Consider the following 27,259-nt stretch of genomic DNA (forward strand, 5'->3'; position numbering starts at 1 on the left):
AACCATAGCCCATTAATGAGTTTTGGAGCCAGTTTCGTCAGTTTTTTGGTGAGTAGAGAGTATATGACTCTTCTCTTGTGGTTAATATTTGTAGGTGCGTGCATGTGTTCATGATGGTGGATACTCTAATTTGTTTCTTTTTATGAGACTTAATTTTTTCGAAGTTTTAGATTAAATGTAGCTAGAAAATAAGTCATTATGTTGTATAAAACTTGTTTACTTATGTGGTTTAAATAGAAGGTAAAGGTTCTGTGATTCAGTTGCTCAAATGTATGTAATATTTATGTGTTCCATTAAAAGAGCCATAATAAAACACTCTCTTGAATGAGCAGTAGAGGTATTATTAAACTAACTCTCATAAATGCGATTTTCCTGGTAGCTTTTGCTATTGAAAATTTCTCCATCCATATTGTCAGGTGAAAGTTGTTAATTCCATCCGTTTGTGTTGCTTCCTGTTTGAATATATGAGAACTGAGAATATTAACTGACTAAAGAGTCATAATGAACAAGTTAGGCCTGTTAAATGCTTTTCTTCTTTTTAATGTATTAAAAATGAGACTATCTGATATAAAAACTGAGAAAATGTTTGAGTTTTGTTTTTTAGGCTGTCCTTATTCTGACTTTGCTGCTTGGTGTTAGATTGCACTAGAAATTATCTATGGTAATAGTCTTTTGAAAGACAAAATTTATTATGTTATGCCTGAAATAAGCTGCAAATGGAAATAATTTGAATTCTCTCTAGTGTCTGTAAACTGTGAAATATGTAAAAATACATTGGTTAGGAAACCTCCTGGGGCATATTGCTTTTAAGTCAATGGAGAGGAGAGAATCTCTCAGTCTTACACTGGCTCAGTGCATCAAGTCAGATAAGTAACATCACAGTACAGCATCAGTGGATCTTGAAAATATCTTGCTTAGCTACTGTTCTAAACATAGCAGCAGTACTGTGTGTGCCTGTGTCATTCAGAGCTTTTGTTTAATAAAGCATCAAGAAAAGAAGAGTCTTGTCCTGAAATTCTTTCTAAATTATTTCAGCAGTAGTTGGAGTTGGATGCGTGTTTTTTTTTTTACCTTCCTACATATGTAGCAATTGTGGTTATTTTGAAAAATGCAATAGCTGTTATTTGTTACTGACTTTGGAGGCCTGTTATTTATATGGATGAATTATATAAAAAGCAGTATCTGCACGGATGCAAATCGTGCCTTACATAATAATTGAAAATTAATTTATATAGATTTTCCTTCTGATAATCTAATGTGACAGGTCATTCAGTTTGCCTGTGAAGCTTTGTTAAGACAAGGGGATAAGACTTCATATGTTCTGATTTGTCTTGAAATTTTGGTAAAGCATTCTCAAATCTCTAGTTTGCTGTTTCTGTGTAGATGTGTACTGATCTGTGTGTTAATATGTTTTAAGAAAAAAAAGTAAGTTTTATTGTCAAGTTTTCATAAACCTTCCTGTAGCTTTTGTAAAAATAAAAATATTTGTGGTTTTTTTAATCATTCAAATCTGGGGATTTTTTTGGTAGAATGCCATGATGACGTTTGAAGAAGAGAAAATGCAGCTGGCATGTGATGACTTAAAGGCTACAGAGAAACTTTGTGAAAGTGAAGAAGCTGGAGTTATAGAAACAATCAAGAATAAGATTAAAAAGAATGTAAGAACGTTATTTGTAAAATATGAAATTGTGTAGTGGACAAATATTTCTGGAAAATTCCTTCCTCTCCTCTTTGCATTTTGAAAAGATTATTTTTGATATGTGAAGTGCAGTTGAGAGTAATAATAAATTTAGAAGTTAAGTCAAATATTTTGCTTCGATTTCCTAAGTATCATAAAATACAGGGTCAAGTAATGCCTCTTCTAAAGCAGCAGGTTGGGTTGATGTTAGTAGTTGTTTTCTTAACACCTCAAATCAGTGATGTACTAAAATTATTTCAGGAAGCTTGTAGCCTGTCTAATTCAGGCTAACTTTAATTTGTACATACTCTAGTAATGTTCAAAAGTTGTGAGATTGAGGCTGCATAGTGTATATTCCTAGGGAATTTTTTTTTTTTTTTTTAATTCTAGAATAACGAAGGAAGAGTAAAGCATGCGGATTGAGAACTAGTTAAAATAGTAGTATAGAAATGTAGAGTGGCCTGCCTAGTGTAACACAGCAGATCTACATTAGAAAAAGAAGCCATTTCTCTTCGATGTTTAGTTTACTTGATAAAAAGCATTGAACCTGACATACTTAACTCTGTGCCCTTAAGAGGCACTGTATTTTCCCTGCCACTTGTCATATAAACCTTTCTGTGCTCTTCCATCTAACATCTTTTAGTTGCATGTCTGATGTATTTAGTAGTAATTAAATGAAATTCCAATCTGTTCTGAGTATTTGTAGAACCTTAAGAAAAATAGTTCATAGCATATATGTAAGGTTTCCCTGCTTACTAAGTAGGAGTTTGCTTGATGACCTGTCAAAGAGCTTTTACCATAGTTTTGCTCTTCAAAATGCTGAGTTCATTTAGTAGCAATACTACCACTTGCAGTTAATTTTGGATATTTTGTCATGTTTAGACCACTGTTCTGTATCTTTGTTAACATTTTTCTGTGCTCTGTGTTTGTATATTCCAAACAGGTTGATGGACGAAAATCCACTCTGTCCATGATAGATCGTCTACAAAGACAAATAATTGTAGCAGACTGTCAAGTCTACTTGGCTGTGCTCTCATTTGTAAAACAAGAGTTATCAGGTGTGCTGTGGCTTTAATGTTTAGATATATTTTTTGCATGTTATCTTTTTAATAATGCTTCATCATAAAGTAGAAATGACTAGTAAAGATAACTTTTGTAAGAAAGAGCACAGTTCCATTTGAAACATTCCAAGATTGGTACCGTTGCAGAGGTATTGTTCTGCTTTTGTGTATGTAGTAGTATCATAAAACATATTGGATTGCTACAGATGACATCTTTACACTTTTTTCATACAAACAGTCATATTGAACTGATTCTCATTAGTTAGGTTGGAATCTTTTGCATGTTCCAATAGAGGCATTTGAGGAGTTGGTACAAAGATGGGTAGCATCTGCGTGCTTCGTGTGGCCTGCAAGATAAAAGAGGCTGTAAGTCCAGGCCACTAGGAAAATCCTAATGTCCCATATGCATTATGTTCATGGCAGCTCAAGGAGATGACAAACTGCTAGTGAAAGTAATTTTAAATGAAATGTGGTGAAGATGGAGCTGCTGAATCAGTTCTTATTCTCTGGTCACCAAAGTGCGTCCTTGCATGCCAAAGAGGTTAATCCTGTCATGTTGAATACAAACCTCCTCGTCTCAACTTCAAAGATGCTTCTAATGTTCTCTTACCTTCTCGGATCTCTTGCATAATCTTAAAACATGCCTTCATCCATGAGTCTATAGAAAATGTGGTCAAGGTCATACACAGACTGAACACGTTCGCAGGTTCTTACCAAATCAATGAAGACCAAGAGAGTGCAGTCAGACCAGATTGTGAGTGAAAACCCTGCTGAAAGGAATTGGGGAAAAAACATTCAGATTATTTAAGATTTTCAATCAAAGACAATGCTTTCTGTGATGTGCAGACTTGGTTTCTTCGAAGCTATGGCATCAAGAATGTGTTTGGTTCTAGGTTGCAGAAATTCAGGGAGTGTTTCAGTCTGCTGTGTCTGTAGTGCTGCAGAAAGGTTTTCTTTCTGTTTTTGATGCAGTTCTGGGGTTTGAGTGTTTGGTCGTCATCCCCCCCCGCCCCCGAGGCTTTTTTCTTATTTCAGTATGTATTCTGCAGCTGCATAACTGGGTTGGATGCTGAACTGAGGGTGGTGTCTGTTCCCTTTCTCTGGTCTGCTGCTCAGAGAGCTGAAGTGGGTAGCAGAGTACTGGAGAACATGCAGTATATGTGGGTTACTCTACTGAATAAAAAATATACCCGAAATCTTGAGTTAAAATTCCAAGCAGTTAAGTGCCACCTCAGTGACTGCTAGTTACTGCTGTTGCTGAACTGTTGGATCCATTATTTCATTTTTTTTTAGTATATTATCTTTCTGATTATGTATAAACATTTTTTGTTTTGATCATGTTTCTGTACAGAAGTATCAACCAGATTATTGAAATTAATGTAAATTAAAAAAAAAAGGCATTCTTCAGAGGCAAGCAGATATTTCTGGGTGAAAAATTTCTTGTGTTTGTCATCTTGGAAGAGTTTGACAAGAAGCATATGATGACATGCAAGCTGCTTTCTCATATGCCTAACATATTTTAGATTTTCTTTTCCATCCTCATGGATGTATTAGAAGTAGTTTCATCATAAAGTTGGTAACATAACAATTTATGTTAGCTTCCCACAGCAATATTGAACTACCTTTTCTTGATATTTACCACTGCTGTCATGGGTTCGACTTCTTTCAGAAGTTCATGCTGAGAGATCAGTGATTGGGCTTGATTTAATTTTCATGTTTAAAAAGTAAAAAATTTATTGTTTTAGTTTACTTTATCTTAGCATATCCAAATCTATTAGGGATATGCTGTGCTAGTGAACTGTTAATGACAGCACACTGATGGAAGTAAAGCCTAAAACTATGCTTTTTTTCCCACATCATATCCTTTCTATTTGATGCATGCATCAAAACACAGTAGTTAGCTATTTGCATAAACGCTATCTGTAGGACAAGTAAAATATGTGTGTTTCCTTATTACTTGTCTGCTGCATTGCTATGCATAGCTGTATGAGCATTCATCTTGTGGTGAACCACGTAACTTTGAAAAAATACTCTGTGCAGCAAAAAAGTGACCTACTTGCTTAAAATTGAAGCAACATTAGTTTTGTAATGCAGCTGAGTCATGGCAGGGGTTTACATTTTTTATTATAACGCTTTAATATGGAGCTCAAGATAGAGGATTAATTTTTTTTAATACTTTAAGTTCATGTTGACAGACTCCTTCTGTTGCAACTGAGAATGCAAATCTTGCAGTCTTTCTCAGTGCGATTTTTTAAGACTATGAAACTAGCTTCATTCCCTCTTCATACAACAAGAATCCAAAAAGAGTTAGTCTAGTCTGTGATGGTACTTTCTCTAGAAATTTTTTTTTTGTAATTGGAAGGATTTTGTCAAAGCTGTCAAAGGCTTATAAAGAGTGGTTTGGTATTAATAGCATTTTCCTTTTCTTTGACACACCCCATCTGTTATGATCTAATTCTGGCATCAGTTATAACACTGATCTCTGTGAATTTGGTGCTAATCTGTTAGCTATAACCATGCTTTTATTTTATGTCATTTTTAGCTAAATCTTTTTTCATTGCAGTTCCTAACTTTCAGGGCTCTATCACACACAAAATGCTGGTGTCTGCTTTTACAATTCACGTGTACAAGTATATTCTGTGCTTGTTTTTCTGTTTACCACTTACCATTATCCAAGGATGTGCTATAACCAGTTTGCCTATTTACACAGCATTTGCCTTGGACATTTTCATCTTTTGGTGTCATGTCTTTACCCTCCTGTGAAGAGGGGTAATGAGACTGAGAATTCTCTCATTTTCAACTGAGAATGCTCAAGACCATATTTTTAGGAAATTTAGGTACCCAGCTTGCATTTGAAATTGAGGAAATTAGCCAAGTGAAAAATGTTTTAGAACCATAAAATGTTATGCATTCTTTTATTTTTTCCTATGATTTTTTTGTTTATAATTATAAGGTGCTGTGTTCATGAGTCGCAGGGAAATAATGATGTTGAAAATCTTATTTTATTATCTAACCAAAAGGAAAGAGTTTTTTAGTATTTTCCTATCAACTGTCTTTTAATGTCATTTGGGCTTAAGAGGTATAATCTCTTTGAGTTTTGCTTCTCTCTGCCAGGCAGCCACTTCATCTCCACTCTATAGTGGAGCAGAATCCAGCATAAAGTTCTTTGATTTCTTTTCTTTCTTTCTGACAGTTGAATTGCTACATAGCTGAATGGAAGTCCCTTTTATTGCATGCTGTTTTAACATCTCTAGTTGAAAAGCACCTAAGTTTGTAGTGCCCACTATGAAAGACCTCTTTGTGAGGGCAGTAGCTATAACAAAATCTTTTATGCAATAAGTTAATGCAAATATAGAGAGCATTCTAGGGTTTGTGAAATAGCATTTACTACTTACTATGTTCCAATTCTCAAATATGTCCCTGAAATACTTTTTTCTTTGATTTTTAGCATATATAAAAGGTGGGTGGATACTCCGAAAAGCTTGGAAAATTTACAATAAGTGCTATACGGACATTAATACACTTCAGGAAATATATCAGAAGAAAACAACTCAGGAATCCTTGACTTCTGATGCTGCAAATGATAATCATATTGCTGCAGAAGGTGTAACGGAGGATTCGCTAAACAGACTGAAAGGTGCTGTTAGCTTTGGATATGGACTTTTTCACCTTTGCATATCCATGGTGCCCCCAAACCTGCTCAAAATCATCAACCTGCTGGGTTTTCCTGGAGACCGCCTACAGGGGCTTTCCTCACTGATGTATGCAAGTGAAAGTAAGGACATGAAGGCCCCTTTAGCTACGTGAGTAGCTATATTGAAATGCTTTGGTAGATAACTTAGTACTAAAAGTAAGTAACTGGGAAAAAGTCAAAACCAAAAAGTTGTGTTGCTTTAAAGGAAACAACAGCAGGTAAAATAAACTTGTAGTTTTTGGTTTTTAATATGCCATGGTTTAGTAAATTCATCACTAACTAGTGTATGAGATCTCTCTGATGTTAGTTATTTACATTTTTTGGGGGTTTGTGTCGGTATTTTGCTGTATTCTTCAGTACTTGCTATTCTAATGTCTAGTAATTTATATGCCAGCAGTAAATAAAAACACCCCCGAAGGATGAGTAAATTTACCCAAGTTATATTCTCCCACTATGGAGAGCATGCTGTTTTGTATGACTCATTGATCTCACTTAGCTATTTATCCATGCTATTAGCCAAAGATCTATTCCAGTTTATTTTTAATTTTAGCATCTGAGTAAAATGGGATGTTCCCTTGTAGTCTTTTTAGAGGAGTATTTTTTGTTCATACTGTATTCAGGCCTTTGTCAGGTGAAGGGTTATCCAGACATAATGTAAACTGCCCTCATAAATGTCTTTATTATTCCATTATCTCCAAATAAATGCTTTTATTACTGGACCTACTGCAGGTGCGATCAGATGTCACTTTTGAAGCATTGACAGCAGAGCTAAAGTCTCTTCTGCTTGGAGAAGAATTGGATTTCTGATTGGTTAAGAAAGCTTAAGATTAAATGTTCCTGTTGATTTATGCTTTCTCCTGTCTGGGAAAGAAAAATGGTATTGTTGGGAGTGTTTCCTTCTTCAGATGGTCTTGGAAATCTTGGTACTCTACCCTTGTTTCCAGCAACGATGTAGGTCATGTAGATGTACATGACATGTACTTCTGAACCCTAGATGTATTTCTTTTTGACATTGATTTTCGGTGTTTCTGTTGATGTCTGTCTAGTTTTATTGCTGGTTTTGTTTGTAGGGTTTTTTTGGTGTGTTGTCCCCAGCAATGAACAATTTGTTTTTCAAAGTTTTCCCATGGATTTTCCTTTTTTACAGTCTATGGAGTTCCAAAGCTCAACTGCTTTGATGCTATGAGCTTGATTGTTACATTATCTTTGGGTAATGTGCACTGAATTGTATGTTCAAGTGCAGTTTAGGAGTATGTTGATGTACGGCAATAGTACTGTGTTTGTTTTAAAACCAGGTTGTGTAACAAAAGATTCATATCTATCTTTGTCTTTCAGAATCGTTTAAAAAATTTGCCTGTGTAGAACACTATCCTTAAATTTCTGTTTATGAGCTGTAATCCTTTTAACTCTTATGTTTCTTTTAGATTAGCTCTGTTGTGGTACCACACAGTTGTTCGTCCCTTTTTTGCCCTTGATGGCAGCGATAACAAGGCAGGCTTGAAAGAGGCAAAAGAAATTCTTGCAAAAAAGGAATCTGCTTATCCAAATTCCTCTCTGTTCATGTTCTTCAAGGGAAGAATACAGCGATTAGAGGTACTGCATGTTTTCTTCCTTTTGAATGATTCCCCCCTGCCCTCTGTTTCTTATTTTATGTTTTTCTGATGTGAATGAACTGTGCAAGATTAAGCAAATTGTGGCTAAAGATACAGGTACATGGAAAGAGAAGAAGAAAGGATTAATTCCTTCCCAGTTTCAGGTTCACATGCCAAACTTGCTCTTTTACTAATCTGAATTAATGGCACTTTGAAATTCTTTTTCAGCTACTCGATACATTTGTAGCTCTGTGCTAAAAGGAAGTGCTTTTGGGCACTCATGACTTTCTTGTGGCATAAATAGCTATTTCAGTTTTGCTTGTCAAGCTAAAATCTGAGTATTATCTGCTGAGTACATAGCATTTCCCCTTCTCATTTTATGCATTGTTCATATACAGCTAATTCTCTGCAATGATTTCCCTCAAATAAGTGCTTTTGCTTTTAAGGGGTCAAATCAGGATGTTTTCTGTTGCTAAGGGTGAGTGCTGACCCAAGCAGAAACGTATTTACTGAAAATGTGTTTGTGAATGCTGTTGCAGAGTGTCATTCAAACACTGCAGTGGCCTTGTGGTTTTTGGCTGAGTTGTTCTTTAAGAATCTGTGATAATACAAGATAGTGATGAGAACTTCAAACTACTCAACTCCTAGCTGCTGTTCTTACTAGCCCAGAATATTTCCAGAACAATTACATTAATAAGAAAAAACCAACAAAAAAGCACAAAACTAGAACGTTCAAACCCCTCATTTCAACATCATAATTACAAGAGCTAATCCAGATCTTAATATTGATAGTCATTCTTTGCTAGAGTTTGCAGTCTCTCAAATACATCTTAATATTTTGAGGGAGATAGCAACAGTAACAGAACAGTGGGGGCATGCTTTTGTGGCCTATCAGATTTTGCAGGCATATTCTTGTGTGGGGTTTGGATGTTGTTTTTCTCTTTTTGCTGTCTTTCTGAAAGCAAAAATGCATTTGGGGAATTAGTGTCACAGGTAAGCTGTCATTCTTTGGGAATGAATGCTGTTTTCTGAGTGGGGAAGATTTTACTGCTCTTTGTTCAATTATATGCATGTTCCATTCTTGTGGTAAAGCTCAAATTTGTCAGGAACAACTACAAAATTAACTCAAGTGCAGTTGAAAATGTAAATATGTTGATTGCTAGAGTATCACTTGCTATTTGGAACTTCTTTTTTCATGTTAGTGTAATGAGGAATAAAATTCAACTATTGTATGATTCTTAGGACTTTCAGGGCAAGCTAGGGCAAAATTGTAAACATAGTTGTCAATACACAGTATGTTTCTGCGTGTAAATACGCAGAGGTTTGGGATGAGTGTCAGTTTGTGTAGCCAGTCCCTTTCTGGAATACCATTATGTTTTAAAGCAGTTCTTTACTTGTTATCTTAGAGTATTTGTGTATTAAGTGACGCTGTACCGAAGTTTAGCTCCAAGTGAAATAGCTTGTGCCAGAGACAGTGTGGCCATGTTAACTAAGTTAGTTAGCAGAGGCAGGCAGAATGCTATACATTATGCTATGTAGCCATACTCTTAGTCAGCAGAAGGCTTATCGGTTGCTAACAGGAATCAAATGTCCCTGTTCGCGTATTTGTTTGCATGAGAGCTTTTCCATTCAGGAGCCTCTTTCTTTTTTTCTTTTTTCTTTTTTTTTTTTTGTTGGTTGTTTTTTTTTTGTGTTGGTGTTTGGTTTGCTTTCTTTGTTACTCTGTCCTTCCTTTGTTCTAAGTGGCACTGTATCATTGAGGCTTTGCTGTGTCTGAATGTTTTGGTTAAATGTCTCAAGCTCTTCTGTAGACTCTGTTATGAATTTGCAAGCTTAATTTGCTCAAATGTTTTTGGCATAATAGCGAACGCAGATGTGTGGCTGGTGGCAGCGGCATGGGGAGCTGCACTGCGTTTCTGTACAATACACTTGTAGTTACACATGTCCTAAATCTGGGCACTGGTTTTATTGTATGTTCTGAACCAGACGTGCATGTATACTATTAGATTACGAACTAATATGCCGAGTAGTAATTTCCACCTCATCTACAAGGGGGCTGAGTGGAGCTCCTGCAAAACCTATGAAGTGCTTATATGGCCTTCCTTGAAATTGTTAAATGCACAGGTGGGTTTAAATTTGTTCTGCCAGGCATGGGAATATTATTTTGTGATGGCTTACTGAAATTGGTAAGTCTGTGCTTTAACCTGTAAGCACTTAAAGTATACCGTGAGCTGAAGCTTGTATGTTTTATAGTCTTTAACATCTGTCATCTTTTAACGATTCAGTGATAAATTTAATAGTAATGAAGCGCAGCTTATACATTGTTATACAGAAGAGCTTGTATGTTCTGGAAATAAGAATCAGTAGCGGTCACTGTAGGCTTTGTATTAGAGCCTACTAGCACTCCGTCCATCAGTTTTTTTTTTTTTTTAATAGTCTTTGATGCTACAAACACATCCATTTTGTGTAACTCTCGGGTGATTCAGCTTCTATTAGCAAGTCTGTGCGTAAATGCTAACATGTATGTGTTTGTGTGTATATTTTCTGTTCTACGGAAAAAAGAAATTGTAAGGAGTGCAGTTCAGCCATTGGCACCTGGAGGCAGGGAAGCTGATCTAAAGGCAGAAGCAGTAGTGAGACACAAATATTACAAAGGAGAAAATTGCCAAGGAAGGCAGTTGAGGAGGAAGGAAGATTTCACAGTGACAGGACTGTGAAAGGCAAACAAAGAGCATGTGACCATATAATGCTTTGTGTTCCAGAAAGCATGTATGAATATTAGTCAATAAAAACCTTAACAGACTGGTTTTCTATGAAATAGCCTTATAGGTACTATAAACGTGGACCAAATAATCTTTCATCTTTTTGTCCAGGTTCATGTGTTTGAGAAATTAAGTCTGAAAATGTTTGGAGATTATTGAAATGAATGAGTTGAGGGAAAGGAGAGGAGGATGGTCTGGGAAAGCTGGAATGAAAGTGCACCAGAAAGTTAAAGATTGCAGTGGTAGGCTGATCAAATGTCTCTCTTTCAGTGAGTAGGTTAAGAGACCGCCTATTAAAAGCAGCATTTTTTCCTGACTTTTAAATAATTAACTTGGGCTGTTTTTATGGACATAACTATTGCTGTGCTTGAAATGTGATTGTATGGTATGTATTCCAGCCTCACGAGTATTTCTTTATGAATGTCTGACTGATTCTATCTTTGAAATACTTCACACTAGAGCTGATAATGTTGTTTTATGTATGCTTAAGCTACTAAAACCAAGTGAGACTAATGTTTTATACTTGTGCCTAAAGGATACTTAAAAATGTAATTAGTCTAATAGCTGCTGAAACCGGCTGGTCTGAAATCCAGAGTTTCAGAAATACCCCTTGGGTATTTCTTATTACTGTGAAAAATAAAAATATTGCCATCTGTCTGCTAAATGTGTCTTGCCTAATATTATAATTATGTTAATAAATACCAATTTACTTTTAAAACTGTGACTTAGACTATTCAAGTGTGGTATTGTGGCCAGTAGTGAAAGATGGGCTTGGTGGTAGCATGGGAGAGGGAAGAGTAAAAGGTCATGATCTGAATCTTAGGTATCTCTGCTTTTTAGCTTGCAATTTTGCCTTCTGCCCCCTGGCCCCCTCCATCAGCAACACTTAAATAAAATTTCTATCTGCTTTTTAAAATAGTACAAATCACCCCACTCAGAAATAGTTAAATAGATTGATAGCTTCATGTGAAGAGCAAAGTGCTTGACAGAATCATGAACTGGGCAAGATTGCTTCTCTTTGGGAACAGGCTCTGGGTGTGTATATATAAACAAGAAATCTTTGGGGCTGGGACAAAAATCTCAGATTCTGAGGCTTGATCTATAGAGTTCAGTTGGTATAGCTGCATGTTAAGAGTCTGAAGGAAAAAGTACCAAATATTCCAGCTGACAAGCAAAACACCAGTGGTACATTCGGGTGTGCTACAGAATGTTTGTGCAGGCTGGTGAAAATGTGCAGTGGGGTTGCGGAATTAAATATACTGCTGACAAGTACTCTTGCTTTTTTAGTTACCTTTTATAGACTTCTTGGTATCAGTTGTATCATTCTCATTTAGGGGTGGGAGGGTGTGGCATGAAAAAGTAGCCTGAAGGCAAGAGTAATTATAAGCATTGAACAGTCTTAAATGAATTTCTGGAATAAAGTCACAGTGATGTCTTAAGTAAAGAAAATTTTCAGATCTTGTGTAATGTCAAGGTTTATTTTCAGGAATTGTGCTGGCCTCTCTAGTTACTTGTTCTAGGCTATAAAATACAGAATCCTAGTTTTACTCTATTTTGATTTTGTGGCATGTCTAGGGAAAAAGAGAGGTGTGTGGTGAGGAATAGAAAATCCAGGCTTTGAAATTTTCATATAGTGTCCTCCAGTGTAAATTGTCCTCTTCTATATATTGTTTGTTAGTTTCCCTTTAATTATGGGCATGACTTTTTAAAAACTTTACAAATTCATAGTGCTGATGGAGAACAGAAGGGGTCCTGGGAGAGGGAAAGTACCCTGGGATTTCAGAACAACTCTGCGGGGAAGTGTGTGTTGGCTCGGGAAGCCGCCTTGGCTTGGCAAGCTGTGTAGATGCTTGGTTGGTGCCTTGGGCTGGTTTTGGTTTTAATCTAAAGTCAAGAAATGTTAACATGAGAACCATAATCTTACCTCAGTAATCCTTATGTTTCTGTAGTTCTGTATATTACACATTTTATGGATTAATCTTTTTTGTCTTTGTATTATGTCCAAGAGAGATGTGAAGGATGCTTGTTGAAGGAATTACAAGTGTGTGTACATCTTTAAATCTCAAGAACATAAATTTCAAGTGTCAGCTATGATGTTATACTTGCAGACCCTTGGGACTTTATAATTCTTTCTGTTTATTCTTTGTAACAGTAAACAGTAGTTAATTTATTTTAAGAATTAACACTCAGAGTAGAAATATTGTCACAATCCCTGGAGATGATGGAAACTTCAATAATTAATGTCTCTGAAACATGGTTACTGAGCGCGGAGCTTAAGGAAAACTTGGGCAGATGTCAAAACAATTGAGAGATCTAGACAGTTAGGGAAATGGATTATAGAAGATTGACTGTTCAACTAACTGGACTTGTATGTTACCAGGTGGTCAGTATTTCATGTGCTGCCCCAGGCTGCTGTATGGCGTTGCAGACAATGATGTAATTGCTATTAGTCATTGTGTGGAATAACATGACCTACAAATAAGTGATATATATTTTCAAATTTTTAGGTTTTTAGAAGGTAAGGTATCTTTACAGAGGACTAAATATTTAGGTTTGTGTTTTTTTTTTTTTAAATTATTTTCCACAGAAGCATTCAAAACCTAGATTTACTGAACTTCTAAACTTAGCACAAAGGTAAAGTTTTAAGCCAACATGATTTTTATTTTATTTTTTTCTGTAAGACTGGGCTCATAACACTTATTTTCCAGGAAGTTGTGTTGGGGTAATGCAGCATTTGTGGAGTAATGTGTAGTGGAGAGAATGTGCTGCTAAAAGTAAACAAAGTGTACATTACTCAGGCTCCCTGGTAAATTAGAGGGCAAATATAACTCACCTGTCTTTGTGTAGTATATTTTTCTGTCATGCCAGCAAGCATGTTAGTCTACTCACTGTTTTATTTTCAAAGTGTACAGTGTTTATATTGATACTGCTGTGGATCCCTTTGTTGGCAGTTGTGCTGTCTTCATGCAATATGTGTGATTTATGGTTAAATTGTTCCTTAGCAACTAAAAAGAGTTTTCCCTGACAAGACAAAGAAGGAAATCTAATAAAATCACTTTAGAGCTCTATGTGTGTGGTCTTAAGATACACTGCTGCAGATTTTTTTTCAGGAATTTTAATTCAGTTATGCTAGCATAGATGCATAGGTTTGCATTTTCAAGGGTTTCTTTCACTTACTTGTTTAGCCAGCAGAGTGTGGTCTAAAGATTCTTCTGTTGCATAAATTACTGTAATTGTCTGTGAGAATAAATATAGGAACTATATTAAAGCGGATACAGGACGTACTGAGATATATATATATATATATAGTGTGTGTGTATAGAACTAATTAAATGTTGATTTGCATCCTCCCCTTTTCGATGATTGTTACAGCGAAGTCCCATCCTAGACTAGGAAAACTAGAAATGAAGGTAGTCAAAAGAACTATCATTCTAGTTGTTACAAAAGCTATCAGCCTCTTTTTGCGAAGCTGTTGGTAACGATTTTATCAAAATGTTTTTTCTCTCACATGTTGTGCAGCATTTATGAATTCTCTATTAACTGTTCTTTAAAGTGGTTACTAAGGAACAGTGGTCAGTGGTTACTGACATGGAAAAAGGTGAAAGAGTTAAAAATAAAATTAAACATTAAAGATACCCTTATTGTGCAGAAAGCTAAACTTTATTGGCAGATGCTAAGACTATATGACTTTTAAAGGCGGAATGACTAGTAAGAGTCAAAATGAGATTACTGAAAAGCTTACTGCACAAAGCTGATTAATTTTGGACTTAAAAGCAAATTGAAGGAACACAGCCACTGATTTTTAAGGTTGAGAGATGATCTGAACTGGCTGTAAGTTACTGGTGATCATTACTAAGCTCCTCTAGTATACCCCTCCTCCTATTTTTAAGTCTGTAGTGTTCTACATTTCTCTTTTTATATGACTTTTAGAGTGCAAGTTCCTTACTGTATGTTTTAAATTTTATTGTACATGGTGAAACTGATTGTTAGTACCTTGCAAACAAATGCTTTGCATTCTTGTCTAAAGTTTCATTTAAACATAAATGAGTTGCTTTGTATTAGTGATTCTTACTTACCTTGTTTCTTATAATTTGGCTCTTGTATTATGTTTCATATCTTGAAGATGAAATATATGGAAAAATATGTTGACTGTGGGACCTCTTTAGGATCTTCATCATTGTAAATAAAGGCTTTGTCATAATTTGCCCACACTTTCATTCAAAAGTGATGAGGTTGAGAGCGCTGGGAAGAGGGAAGCTGGCCAAAGGAATTGCAGTGTGGGTCTGTTACACTGAGTTAATGTTATCCCTTCTTCTTGAAACAGTTAGCTCGATGGTGGGTTTTAGCTCACGTAAAATAATCTAGAGTCTGAGTTTTGAGGTTTTCCTCTCAATGTAATGTTGTGCCTCTTTCATTTAATTAAACCAGAAGCTGCAATCTGTAGGACACTTCAGTTATTTAACTATATGGTTAAAAAAATACCTATTAACGGAAATCTGAATGTTTTCTTTTAAAATTTGTTGGGTAATTTGATTTTGATAATTTCAGACATTTGAATTTTTTTTTTTTTTTTCCTTCTTTCACTTTTGTTAGTGTCAAATCAATAGTGCCTTGACCTCGTTTCATACCGCTTTGGAACTTGCAACAGACCAAAGGGAGATTCAACATGTCTGCCTATATGAAATAGGTAAGTTGGATATGCTTGTACTATCAATAGCTCACTTTCAAGTTTAGGCTAGTAACTCCAATAAACAAACTGGATTATTTTTATTAGGATTTTTAAAAAGCTTTTAGAATACTAGTCTTTGTCTTGGATGGATTATGATAATAATCCTGTTGTCTTGTTTGGGCAAGTAGAATTTGACAATCTTTCATAATTTTAAAGTTTTCTGCAACTACAAGGTGGTGCAAAATCAGGGAGTAGACGTATAGAATCAAGGGCAAACTGTTCACCTACAGAATATTGTTTAAAAAGAGAAATTAAGTCATCTGATTTGTCTGTGGAATCACCATTTCTGTGCCAAAACCTAGTTGGTCTATTGAAGCTTCACAGTTTGCAGAACCCATATTTCATGTTCATTTACTTCTATCGTTATCAATATATGCTATAAGTTCTTAATTTGTATACAAGTCTTTAGAGTGGAGAAGATCTGTTCCTTCAAGCTTTAAACATGTCTGGTTAAGGAATCTTGTCACAGTGGGGAAGAATAAGGGAGCAAGTAGTAGCTTTATAAATTTCAATATCCTACAAAATATAGTTGAAAAAAAAACCAAGAGAGCTTTTGATGTCTGTGTAGATTTGTTGTTGCTCTGAAGTGGGTTTGTTGTCTTGTGTGGAATCTTACAATTCAACATTTCCCAGTAAATTTAAACCAGACTTTAAATGTGTGTTATTGATTTGTTTTGGTTTTAAGTCTTCCAGTTATTGGTATAGTTGTTAAACTATCTCCAGCTCTCATAACAGACTGTGTGTTTCAGTAATGTTGACACCAAATTTGAATTACTGCTTTCTCTGAAGTTAGATTAGTCTTGTTTTTAGGTTGGTGCAGCATGATAGAGATGAATTTCAAAGATGCGTTTGAATCCTTTGAAAGGCTTAAAAACGAATCCAGGTGGTCCCAGTGCTACTATGCTTATTTAACAGCAGGTGGGTATATTCAGTGTGTTTGGATAAGTGATAGAGCAGTGATGTGATAAGGTTTTGGCATTGTTTTGTTTTGGGAAACTTAATAGTGCACATAGTGCCTTCCACATTGCCTGCTGCTCACCCAGCTTTATGCCAGACTTGACTTACATAATTCTGTTTATATAATGTACATGTGAATGCATGAACATAACATGTGGGTATGTACTTTCTCTCCCCCCCTTTCTAGGTGTAGATACAATTATGATTGTCAGTGTAGTGACAGGTCACATAACAGTGTATTGAAAACGTTTAAATAAATCCTTAGAGGTTGGGTGGTATTAGTTCCTTTAATGGGTACAAAAAGTAGTACTGACTTTTTAATGATCACAGCGAGTACCTGGGAGAGTTGGGATTTGCATGTTTGTCAAATGCCCAATCTAGATCCTTTCTGGAAGTGTGTGTGTAGTTTTTTTTTTTCCTGTGACCGTATGATACCTAATCTTAATTTTTCCTGTTTCATATGCCAGTAGTGTTAACAGTGGGTTATGTTGGAAGTGGCTCAGGCTTTGTCTTGCTTCAAGTTAAAGCTTTAGTTCAGGATTTTTCGTGCTTTTTCAGAATGTGGGTTTTTTTTCTAATAAAAATGCTGTTTTAAGACAGCGTGCCAGTGCAGACCTTCTATTTGAAATATTCCCTGCTATTGCAACAGGTACAACAGTTGCTTGTATGGAAATACTAGGGAAATATTAAAGCGCATAATTTTTTAGCTATCTTAATTTAACAGGAAAAACAAGTTGAAATGGCAGCATCCTGTGATGAGTCAGCTCTTTGTAGACCACCATCATGTACTGTAGGGAACACCTGTCGCTGAGAAACCAGGACTTGAAAACTTGCTCAGTTTTGATTCCTAACTAGTCTGGGAGGACAGATCTCATTTGAAAGGAAAGGGAAAAAAAAGCCAAAACACAAATAACCCTCACTTTTGCTGGTGTAAAAACTACTGGAATAATTTAAGATGTAGATGTTTGTACAGATTAGTGGACTATGAACAATTCACAGGCATCTGGAGAGACTGACCTATTTTTGTTTCTGTGTTCTTACAGTGTGTCAAGGAGCCACTGGTGATGTCAATGGTGCTCAGAATGTGTTCAAGGAAGTTCAGAAGCTTTTCAAAAGAAAAAACAATCAGATTGAACAATTTTCAGTGAAAAAGGTTTGGTTTAGCATAGGCTGACTTGTTTCAGTACAGTAATTACACTTGGTATTTCTGTTGAATTCTTTACCAGCATTTGTTTTTGAAGGCTGTGTCTGTTTTCTCCTATGTTGCTTCTGTAGAATTAATGGGAAAGATTCAGGTGGAAAAACAATAGTGTCATGTACTTTAAGGACCTAGCAAAGGAAATGTGAATTAGCTGTTCACTTTACAATAAAGTAATTGTTAAAGATAAAAATATATGATACTGTAGTTGCTTTGTAATTTTCCTTCTAGCTTTGCCTTTCTTAGTCCTTTTTATCTCATCTTGTCAAAGCCTTAGTTCTTTTTGAAGGTTAGGAGTTGTCTAGGAAATATTTCCCAACTGATGATCTTGCAGATGTTGCCATTTCAGCATTCAGTCAGTGTGTACTTGAGGTTGTGAAATAAAATAAAACTAATCTAGGCTGCATACAAGGAAGCTTTAATTTTATCAATACGTAAGCCCTTAACTGAAAGATTTTGCTTTTTAGTCTTTAAAGTCTTTAAGATAAGTTACCACCGTATTTTCATAAAATTGTTGGATGCTTTCATGAAACAGTTAAAATTACTGTTTGTAATAGATCGTTTGCAAAAACTATGTTCCCTGTAAAAGGGCAGATGACAGATCTCCCTTCCCTCTTTCTCCCCACTTTGCAGGCAGATAGATTTAGAAAACAAATGCCAACCAAAGAGCTCTGTGTCCTGGCATCCATTGAAGTACTGTACTTATGGAAAGCCCTTCCAAACTGTTCCCTATCGAACTTACAGCATATGAGCCAAGGTATAATATGGTTCCTTGATCTATTTGTTTACTTTTTCAAATAATTTTCGTCTGTTGTGTGGAGTAGCTGATTGCTGTAGCATGAAAATTTAAACCTGTGTGCTTGTGTGATAGCAAAACAGTTTGAGTAACAGAATAATGACCCATTATGATTCAGTTTAATGCTTCATTTTTACTATTTTTATAGGTTTTTCAGAGAAGTGTAACTGCCTGCTGCATATAGTTGCTTTTTTAGTCAGTTGTGCTTGCCCGTTGTTAAAATGAAACAATAGTGTGATTGTTCAAAGTCACTAAGCAAAATTTAACTCATTTAAACCCAGCTATAAAATACAAAAAATAAAACTACTAATTAATTTCTGCATGTCAATTGTATTCTAAGAGGAAATATGTAGCTTGTGAGGTCACCTGTGACATAAAGGTTCTGTTTGTCTTGGCTGCTGGGACCATCTTCATTGTGAAAGGAGCATTTTATGATTGCCTCTTTCTTAGTCTCCAGGTGTCTTTGGATGTCTGTCACGTAAAGTTTATGGGATCAGTGTTTATGACGAAGTTTTCAGTATTCCTCCCTCCATCCAGCAATCAGGCTTGTTTGCATTCTGCAAACAGCTTCAAGTTATTACCTGCTCATTTAGAAAATGAAACAAAAAATGTCTGCTACCGAGTTACTTCCTTTTTTCTGTAATTGTGAAATTTTGGGGATTGTACATGACTTTTATGTTAAGCCAGAAAACTGCCAGTCTTTAAGTTGAGAGTCAGGACTAGTTGTGGGGTTTTGTTCTGTTTTTAATTTAAGGTAACTTGTCCATTTAAATTGCGTGATGGCAGTGGGTTATGTTCAGATCCTTAGTTTTCTAGTCCCAAACATAATGGTGAAGGCTCTAAAATAAGATTTACTTATGTAAAAAGAAATTTCAGAATTTTTTTGTCTGTCATTTGCCATCAGAACAATCAGCTGCAAAGGTTGTAGAGTATGTGCTTCTCTCCTGCACACTTAGAAGCAGTGTAGATGTTCCTAGTATAAGCTTCTAGCCAGTGGTGCACCTTTTAATGTGAAATGGCAGTATAGATTAAAATTCAGAGATTAGAATTTTAATTAAATTCTAGCAAATTAAAACTTTCATAATGTGTGACAGTGACAGATGTGCCTGCATCAGTGATCCCTGGTTGAAAATTTTTTTCACAGTGAGAATGTTACTGCTGTGCCTTACGTGTATTTCAAGAATGATGAGATGATAGGGGATAATTTTTTTTTGTTTCCTCTTCTCTTGAACAATTGGAATGTAATTTGCTGGGGTGAATTTCCAGGCTTTTTGTCAGGCCTAGAAGTTGACTTCAAAAAATAAAGGAATTAATTTGTATCCACATGTATCTCTCTAAGTAAAATGCCAAGGAACTTGAGACTCACAATACAAGTGAGGGTTGACAGCCTTGTGCGTTGTGTAGTGTCCAAATACTTCATGCAGCCAACTCTTAGTTATTCATAGGTGGCTTATTTGAGTTGTGGATTAACTGTTGTGAATGAGAGCTAGTTAAGGTCTGGCAGGGTTTATGAGGTGAGGCAGAATGTGAAGTTAAAGGAGCTCTACTGCTCCAGGCACAGCAGTTAAGCTCCTTCTGAAGGGATGAAAAGCCTCTCTGTACCTTGGCCTTTTTGAAGGCAATGGTGCAGATGAGTGCAAATGGCTCCTCATGGAACTAACCTTGATTTAACAGAGCTGGTGCTAATAAGCTTGATCAAAATGGAGCCTGATTCATCTAGAGATGGTTATGTGCATCATGATTCGGTTCTTTCTGGAAAGAGAGTACTACTACTCAGCTGAGGCACAGTCTGTCCCTGGATTGTGGACCAGCTAAGATCTGACAAATAAGCCTTATCCTCTCACCAGCACTGAGAATTGTGATGCCAAAACACCCTAGTCTGGGTTTTTAAGTCCAGTACAGATTTTTGTGTGTCTTGGCACTTGGCTTCAGTTCAGAACAAATCAGTTTTGTCTGAACTGCTTGCCCTGTGCTCCTTGTAACTTGGCTTATGTATTTTTCTTTCAGTATCTGGGACAGCCCAGTATCCCATAACACCAAAAGGAGGTGATTTGTTTCGTAACTTTACCGTTTAGTGGGTATTTCAAACAGATTCTCTTCTGCTTGTCAGAACATCACACCAACTGCCTTTGACTTCAACCCATTCATTCCTATTTGGAATTGTTCTCATGAGTGACAGATTGCTTGATGAGGTTCATACAAAATGGGTTGTATTTAAAAGAAACCAAGTTACTTTGATTTACATTAATGTTACTAGACTCTCCTTCCGGTTAAATTTAATCATCAGACCAAATGTCACCATAGACCACAATTCTTGTCTAAGGAAGGATTTCAGTCCATCTTGTTTGTTTACTGGAATCTTTTCATTAAGCTTGTCAGGATGTTGATGACTCATCGGCTGTTGGTTTGAGGAATTTGCTTCTTGGTGCCATACACAAATGCTTAGGAAATTCTGAAGATGCTGTTCAGGTAGGTTGTTAAATGATATTTTACACCATTAACTCTATTTTATGAGCTATTCTGTTAAACTGTAAGTATTGTTGAGTAAGAGTGCTGTGTAAGCCATGAGTTTGCAGTGCTGTTGGTGATATTGTTGGAATTCACAAAGCAGTATGTCAGGTTCTTTTCAAATCTTCTGTTTAGCATGACTTCATTATGGATGGGATGCCATCCAGAGGAACCTGGACAAGCTCAAGGAATGGGCCCACATGAACCTCATGAGGTTCAACAAGGCCAAGTGCAGGGTCCTGCACCTGGATCAGGGCAACCCCCGGCATCAGTACAGGCTGGGGCATGAAGGGATTGAGAGCAGCAGAGACTTGGGGGTACTGGTGGGTGAAATGCTGGACATGAGCTGGCAATGTGCGCTTGCAGTCCTGAAGACCAACCACATCCTGGGCTGCATCCAAAGCAGTGTGGGCAGCAGGTCAAGGGAGGGGATTCTGCCCCTCTGCTCCACTCTGGTAAGACCCCAGCTGGAGTCCTGTGTCCAGCTCTGGACCCCTCAGCACAGGAAAGACATGGACCTGTTGGAGCGGGTCCAGAGGAGACTCACAAAAATGATCAGAAGGATGGAACACCTCTCCTGTGAGGACAGGCTGAGAGAATTGGGGATGATCAGCCTGGGAAGCAGAAGGCTCCGGGAAGACCTTATTGCAGCCTTCCAGTACTTAAAGGAGGCTTATATGAAAGATAGACTCTTTAGCAGGGCCTGCTGTGATAGGACAAGGGGCAATGGTTTTAAACTAAATGAGGGCACATTTAGACTAGATAGAAGGAAGACATTTTTCACAATGAGCGTGGTGAGGCACTGGCACGGGTTGCCCAGAGAGATGGTAGCTGCCCCATCCCTGGAAACATTCAAGGTCAGGTTGGATGGGGCTCTGAGCAACCTGCTCTAGTTGAAGACATCCCTGCTTATCGCAGGGGATTTGGACTAGATGGCCTTTAAAGGTCCCTTCCAACCCAAACTATTCTATGATTCTATTCTGTGTTGTAAAAGTAATTATGTATCTTGAATGAACGTGGTAGCTAAAGTGGCTCATAGGAGCAAGAGTTAAGGGGAAGTTGGGAAGAAGAACAGAGAAGTTCTTGGCTCTGCTGGATTTACTTTGTCCAACAAAGAAAATTCAGCTTAAAAAAAACAAAAAAAACCAAAAAAAACCCAAAAAACTTGGAGATGGACCTTTCCAAAAACATGGGTTTTCTGCTTCTCCTCCAGACCTGTTAGGCACTGAGAGGTTTGATTATTAGCACATACCAAATAATTTTGCCACTGCTCCAGGTTTTGATCTGTAGGCACAACTATTTTTTTCCTCCCCAAAATAGAATGCAGTTCATATAAGCAACAAGGAAGCTGATGCTGGCTTTAAATCTTTTTTCCTTTTTCTTTATTCTGCTTCTCTCAAGCATATTTTAAATAATCCTGGTTCTTAATATCTGATGTTGAAGTTCCTTGATAGATTTACTATTTTTTCAATATGAAGTTGGAAGACTTTTGAAACAGACAGTATATTACTCCATAAAAGTCCAAACAAATAGTTTTGCCTTGATACAGTTGTGTCAGTGAAAACATTTGGGTACATGCTTAAAGATTCTCTATGATTTGGAAATTTTTAATGTAATCTCATTTTAGATTTGGGCTAACTTCTAGTGTTTAAAGTTGAACGGTACTTCTGGGTGTCTTTTTAAGTATCAAACAGTCAATTTTAGTGTATTACTGCAAACCTTATTTTCTTTTCTTTTTCTTTAATTTTGTAGTTCTTTCAGCGAGCTGCTAAAGATGAACTGTGCCGTCAGAACAACTTATACATCCAGCCATATGCTTGCTATGAACTTGGCTGTCTTCTGTTAGACAATCCAGAGGTAATAGTGTAACCTATTTTTAAACTCTTAAAATTAGGATAGGGAGTCAACACAGTGCTATACAAACAATGAAACGAAGTTTATAGGTGATAATGTATGTTAAGCTTTAAATTTGTTTTATACTTACTGTAAAGAAACTTAGTACTCTGTTTTTTTGCAAACCAAGAAATGCAATGCTTTTTAGGTAACAACGTCTTAATTTTTCAATATCAAGAGCTATAAGGACATTCTGAAGAGCTTAGTTATCTGTTGATAACACTGCAGTGACTTGTTTTGTTGTTACTGGATTTTATTTTTACATAAAAAACAGAGCCTAAGATTCTGAGATGCTTCAGGGCAGCTGTTACATTCCTCACCATTGGTGGTGTCTTTCTCTAGCAGTAAAATGAACATGTCTGCAAATCTACTGCAATCAGCAAAGCAAGAATTTTGATGAGTGTAGCACCACATTGTTTTGATTATTATTTAGTACTTTACCCCAAAAAGCAACATAAAGGCTTTACTTTTCACCTCTGATCATGCCATGATCGTGCTCATTTTTTTAATATGTGCTTACAGAAATTGTATATATAAATACTGGTATGGAAATTCTGTCACCCCTCAAGATGCAAAGCCCTCTCTCTGCCTTTACTTGCTTTAGTGTTCCTGCTGCTGGTGGCAGTAGAGGCCTGGCGAGAATGCCTTGGGTAGGCAGGGATCTGTTGTCTGCAGGTGGTATTTAGTGTGGCGAGTGCCTAGAGTCCTTTTCTTAGGTATTTAATTTCCTGTTGGATGCTGTTCAAGCTCAAAGATTACCTGTAGTTATTCTCTCCCAATAGAATTTGGTGCCATACTAAAATAGCTCTGTGTTTTGGGGATCAAACTTGTATTTTGAACTGTCCAAAACGGCTTTGGTTTGATATATTTGATCAGTCGGATCTTTGCACATACCCTGTCTCCTAGGGAGCCCAGAGAATCTTAAACTAAGGCAACTTCTGCACCACTCTTGGTGCTGCTGTTTCTCTCCTCAAAGACGTAACACCACTGCTTGGAGTTTATGCCACTTCGTGTAGTACTTCCCGAATCAGATTGCAAGTTAAGGGAAGTGGTTACAGGGTAATGACTTGAACCTGCAGACCTTTGTAAGTAGTGTATCGAGTAGTTGGGCTGATAATATCTTATATTCTTAAGATCCTCTCTTCAGTTGTTTTTAATCTTGTCAGATTTAATCGTCTCAGCTGAACCTTCCCCTTAAAAAGGGAAGGAAAGAAAGGAAAACCTTTCAATAAAAATTATCATCATGACAAAGGACAAAACTAGAAAACGCTTCTAAAAATAATTGTTCTTTTTTGAAAACCCTGCTGCCCTACAACTTAGAACTGGGCCTTGAAGCCTGGTAGGGAGGTGTGAGTCAGTAATGTTCCTGCTGCCTTTTTCCCCGTGTTCATATTTAAATTTGATCATGTCAAATGTCTCTTAAAAAAAAAAAAAGTGGTAGGTAGTGCAGTTATCTAAAGATTTAGCGAATGTGGGAGCAGTCCTTCCTTCCTCCCAGCTTTACATGTAGTGTATGCACACAGTAACCAAATGTGCTTCATGTTGGGTGTTTGAAGACTGAACAAGCCTCAGCCTGTAGCTATACAGAGAAGCTATGGTAGGACTTAGGATGTGAGGGTCATGCAGGAAGCACCCTCTTGTGGCACTTGGACAATGAGGAGGTAAAAGATGCTTGACTTGAATAAAGTAGGATGGGGTTGGGAAAAGCAAGAGTTGGAATTAGAGGTGAGTGGATGCTGTTTGTAGAAAATTCAATTCACTAGATGTGGTGTCATGTGAGAGCTCTATAATGGTTACGAAAGAGAAGGAAATAGGATTTTATAAGTCACAGTTACCTGAGAGGATGAGTGTATTAAAGGCCTGAGCAACAGATACAGATACGAATGTAATTTTAGTATAAAAAGCATATTAAATTTACTTTGCTTTAAAATTACTCATAATTACATGTTTGATTTACCATGTTATCTGAATCATCTTTGTTTTATTAAACTTAGTTCTAATCAAGTTCTTGAAGATTTTTATATGGTTAAGTCAAGAAATTTACAGATTCTTTTGTAGATTTCTTAGACACTGAATGTAATTTAACCAATATGAACTTACATGTGTTCAGATATATTTGAATAAGAAAACTTAATTTTCTGTCTTTTATCAGGCAGTTGATTATTAAAATCCAATAACTTGTTCTGTAAATCAAATGGCTTAAACTTCGGTTACGAAACGAAAATTACTCTATTGATCCATTAGTCATTTATCTGTAGCGTAACCTTTGTTTCCCTGTGCATTGTTGCAGCTCACCACCATCAGTAGCAACTTGCATTTAAGGCTGTAATTTCTCCTTTTCTGTAGAAAACTAGAAATATGTAATACTGCATTTCCTGGGTGCCTCACTAGTATTTCTAGTTTCCTAATTTGAGAGGGTTTTGTCTGCTCAGTACCTTGTTTTCAAGATAGAGATGCTATTCCGGGCTGATCAGGCCATATAGTTAAGATATTTTCTGTAATATTTGCAATGCATTTCTAATGCAATGTTTGTCTTTTTGTAGACTGTGCCAAGAGGCAAAACCTTACTTCTCCAAGCCAAGGTAAAAACTGAGACACTTTGAAATTTTATCTTTCTGAGATGAGGGCATTTGAAAGGTTGTGTTTTTGGGTTTTGGGACAGGGGGAGTGGATAGTAAGTGTCAGTGTCCCCCATCTACAAGGCTATCATGTAGATATATTATCTACATAATGTATGATACACATTTATGTATGTTATGTGGATATCTATTTTTAGGTCAGTCATAGCACAGAGCTCACATTAGTGACCTCTCCTGGAGTGTTAGGACCTCACTAAGTTTTTCAACTAAGATGTGGCTACAGGAAGTTTGAAAATGACAACTCTCCACTCCTCCTTGTCTGTTCCAACTGGTTCTTGCTTGGGTCTGTTGGGATTTTCTAGAGCTTTTGAACTTGCAGAACTTTGCAGGTGCTGTTCAACTACTTCGGATCCAAACAGCATGTTGGAAATAGAACCTTTCTGCACTCTTCACCAACTTGGAATTTCTGTAATAATTCTCTTGCTTTGGGTAATGCAGGGATATTGCAACATGCAATCTCTAGTTCACCTCTTCTGTCTCTTTTATAACATGACTTCTTAAGCATCAGTAATAAAATTATCTTCACATCCTAAAGTGAAGGAGGCTAATAGTTATATGCTTTTTTTTCTTCCCCCCCCTCCCCAGGAGGAATTTACTGGCTATGACTTTGAGAACAGATTGCACGTCCGCATACACGCAGCCTTAGCCTCTCTAAGGGAAGTAGTTCCACAGTGATGGACAGGACGTCTTGTTATCCTTTCCCACAGTTTCTGCACTTTAAGATGAAGCAGAAGAAAAAGCTGTTGGGAAGACCAGCTTTTCTTCTGAAAACCACTTGTGCCAGAGACACTTTCCTAGTATGGTCAGAGTTGGTGTGGCTTAGTGTAAAACATTACAATTTTAACTAAAAGTAGATCAACCAGAAAGAAGGTTAAGTGACCTTGTGTTTTTAACTCTTCAGTTTTTATTTTGTTTAAACCAAGCTGAACATGATTACTTGTAACTCTGTGGGTGAGCCTAAATAAGCACACATGATTTACTTTGACAATATTGGCAGGTGTGATTTTAAAATAATCTGGATCTAAAATATGCCAAGAGGAGCACTTCTGTTTTCATTATAATAATACAATAAAAGTAATTGGTGTAAATGCTGAAGTTGGAAATGGGTAGAATATTTCTTTTGTCTTCAAGCATTAGGCAATACACAGGAGGAGGAAAACTGTTCAGCCACAAAAAGCAGATCTTACTGAATTTTAGTGGCTTATGTTAGTGACCACATGATCACTAATGTGTGAATTTTAAACCTCACATCCCCTTCCGTTCTTCATTCCTTCCCTCCCAACCCGGCTCATACTTGTGATATAAATTACGTCAATATTTAGGATCTCTGCTTCTGGTACATTCCAGCCGAATACTTACTTTGTTTGACATGCAGTTACAGTGTGGGCAGTTTTTATTTCTGGTCTTTAATATTCTGAATAGTGTGTTAAAATACATAGGCCAGATACAGTAATTGTACGTATTTTTCATTCAAGCTGCTGAATCTTTATAGCAGTGACCTTTAAAGGTATTAAACCCAACCAAACAAAACACAAAACCAAAAATCTCCTTTGGTAGTTATGCCAATACTACAGTATCCTAAGTCTCTATATGGTATGCTAAACCTGTGGTGTTAAGATACTGAAATACCTCAGAGAGCTTAAAACTTTTGTCATGTCTATATAATTTTTAATACTTGTATGCTCATCTGTAGCTTTTTTACTTTTGTCTGTAATATGTAGTATCTCCTTATGTTTTATATTCAGTTAATAA

General features: G+C 36.6%; 1 protein-coding gene across 1 annotated transcript; it reads left to right on the forward strand.

Moving 5' to 3' along the window:
• Positions 1-26,602, forward strand: TTC39C (tetratricopeptide repeat domain 39C). The gene is made up of 13 exons (XM_010290806.1): positions 1-48; positions 1,530-1,658; positions 2,622-2,736; positions 6,188-6,542; positions 7,858-8,026; positions 15,381-15,474; positions 16,327-16,434; positions 17,517-17,626; positions 18,305-18,428; positions 20,839-20,936; positions 22,728-22,832; positions 25,412-25,450; positions 26,093-26,602. The coding sequence occupies exons 1-13, from the start codon at positions 16-18 to the stop codon at positions 26,180-26,182; spliced, it is 1,569 nt and encodes a 522-aa protein (XP_010289108.1). The 5' UTR covers positions 1-15; the 3' UTR covers positions 26,183-26,602.
• Positions 26,603-27,259: the final 657 nt, after the last annotated feature.

The sequence above is a fragment of the Phaethon lepturus genome, unplaced genomic scaffold (assembly GCF_000687285.1).
Source record: "Phaethon lepturus isolate BGI_N335 unplaced genomic scaffold, ASM68728v1 scaffold11347, whole genome shotgun sequence".
NCBI lineage: Eukaryota > Metazoa > Chordata > Aves > Phaethontiformes > Phaethontidae > Phaethon > Phaethon lepturus.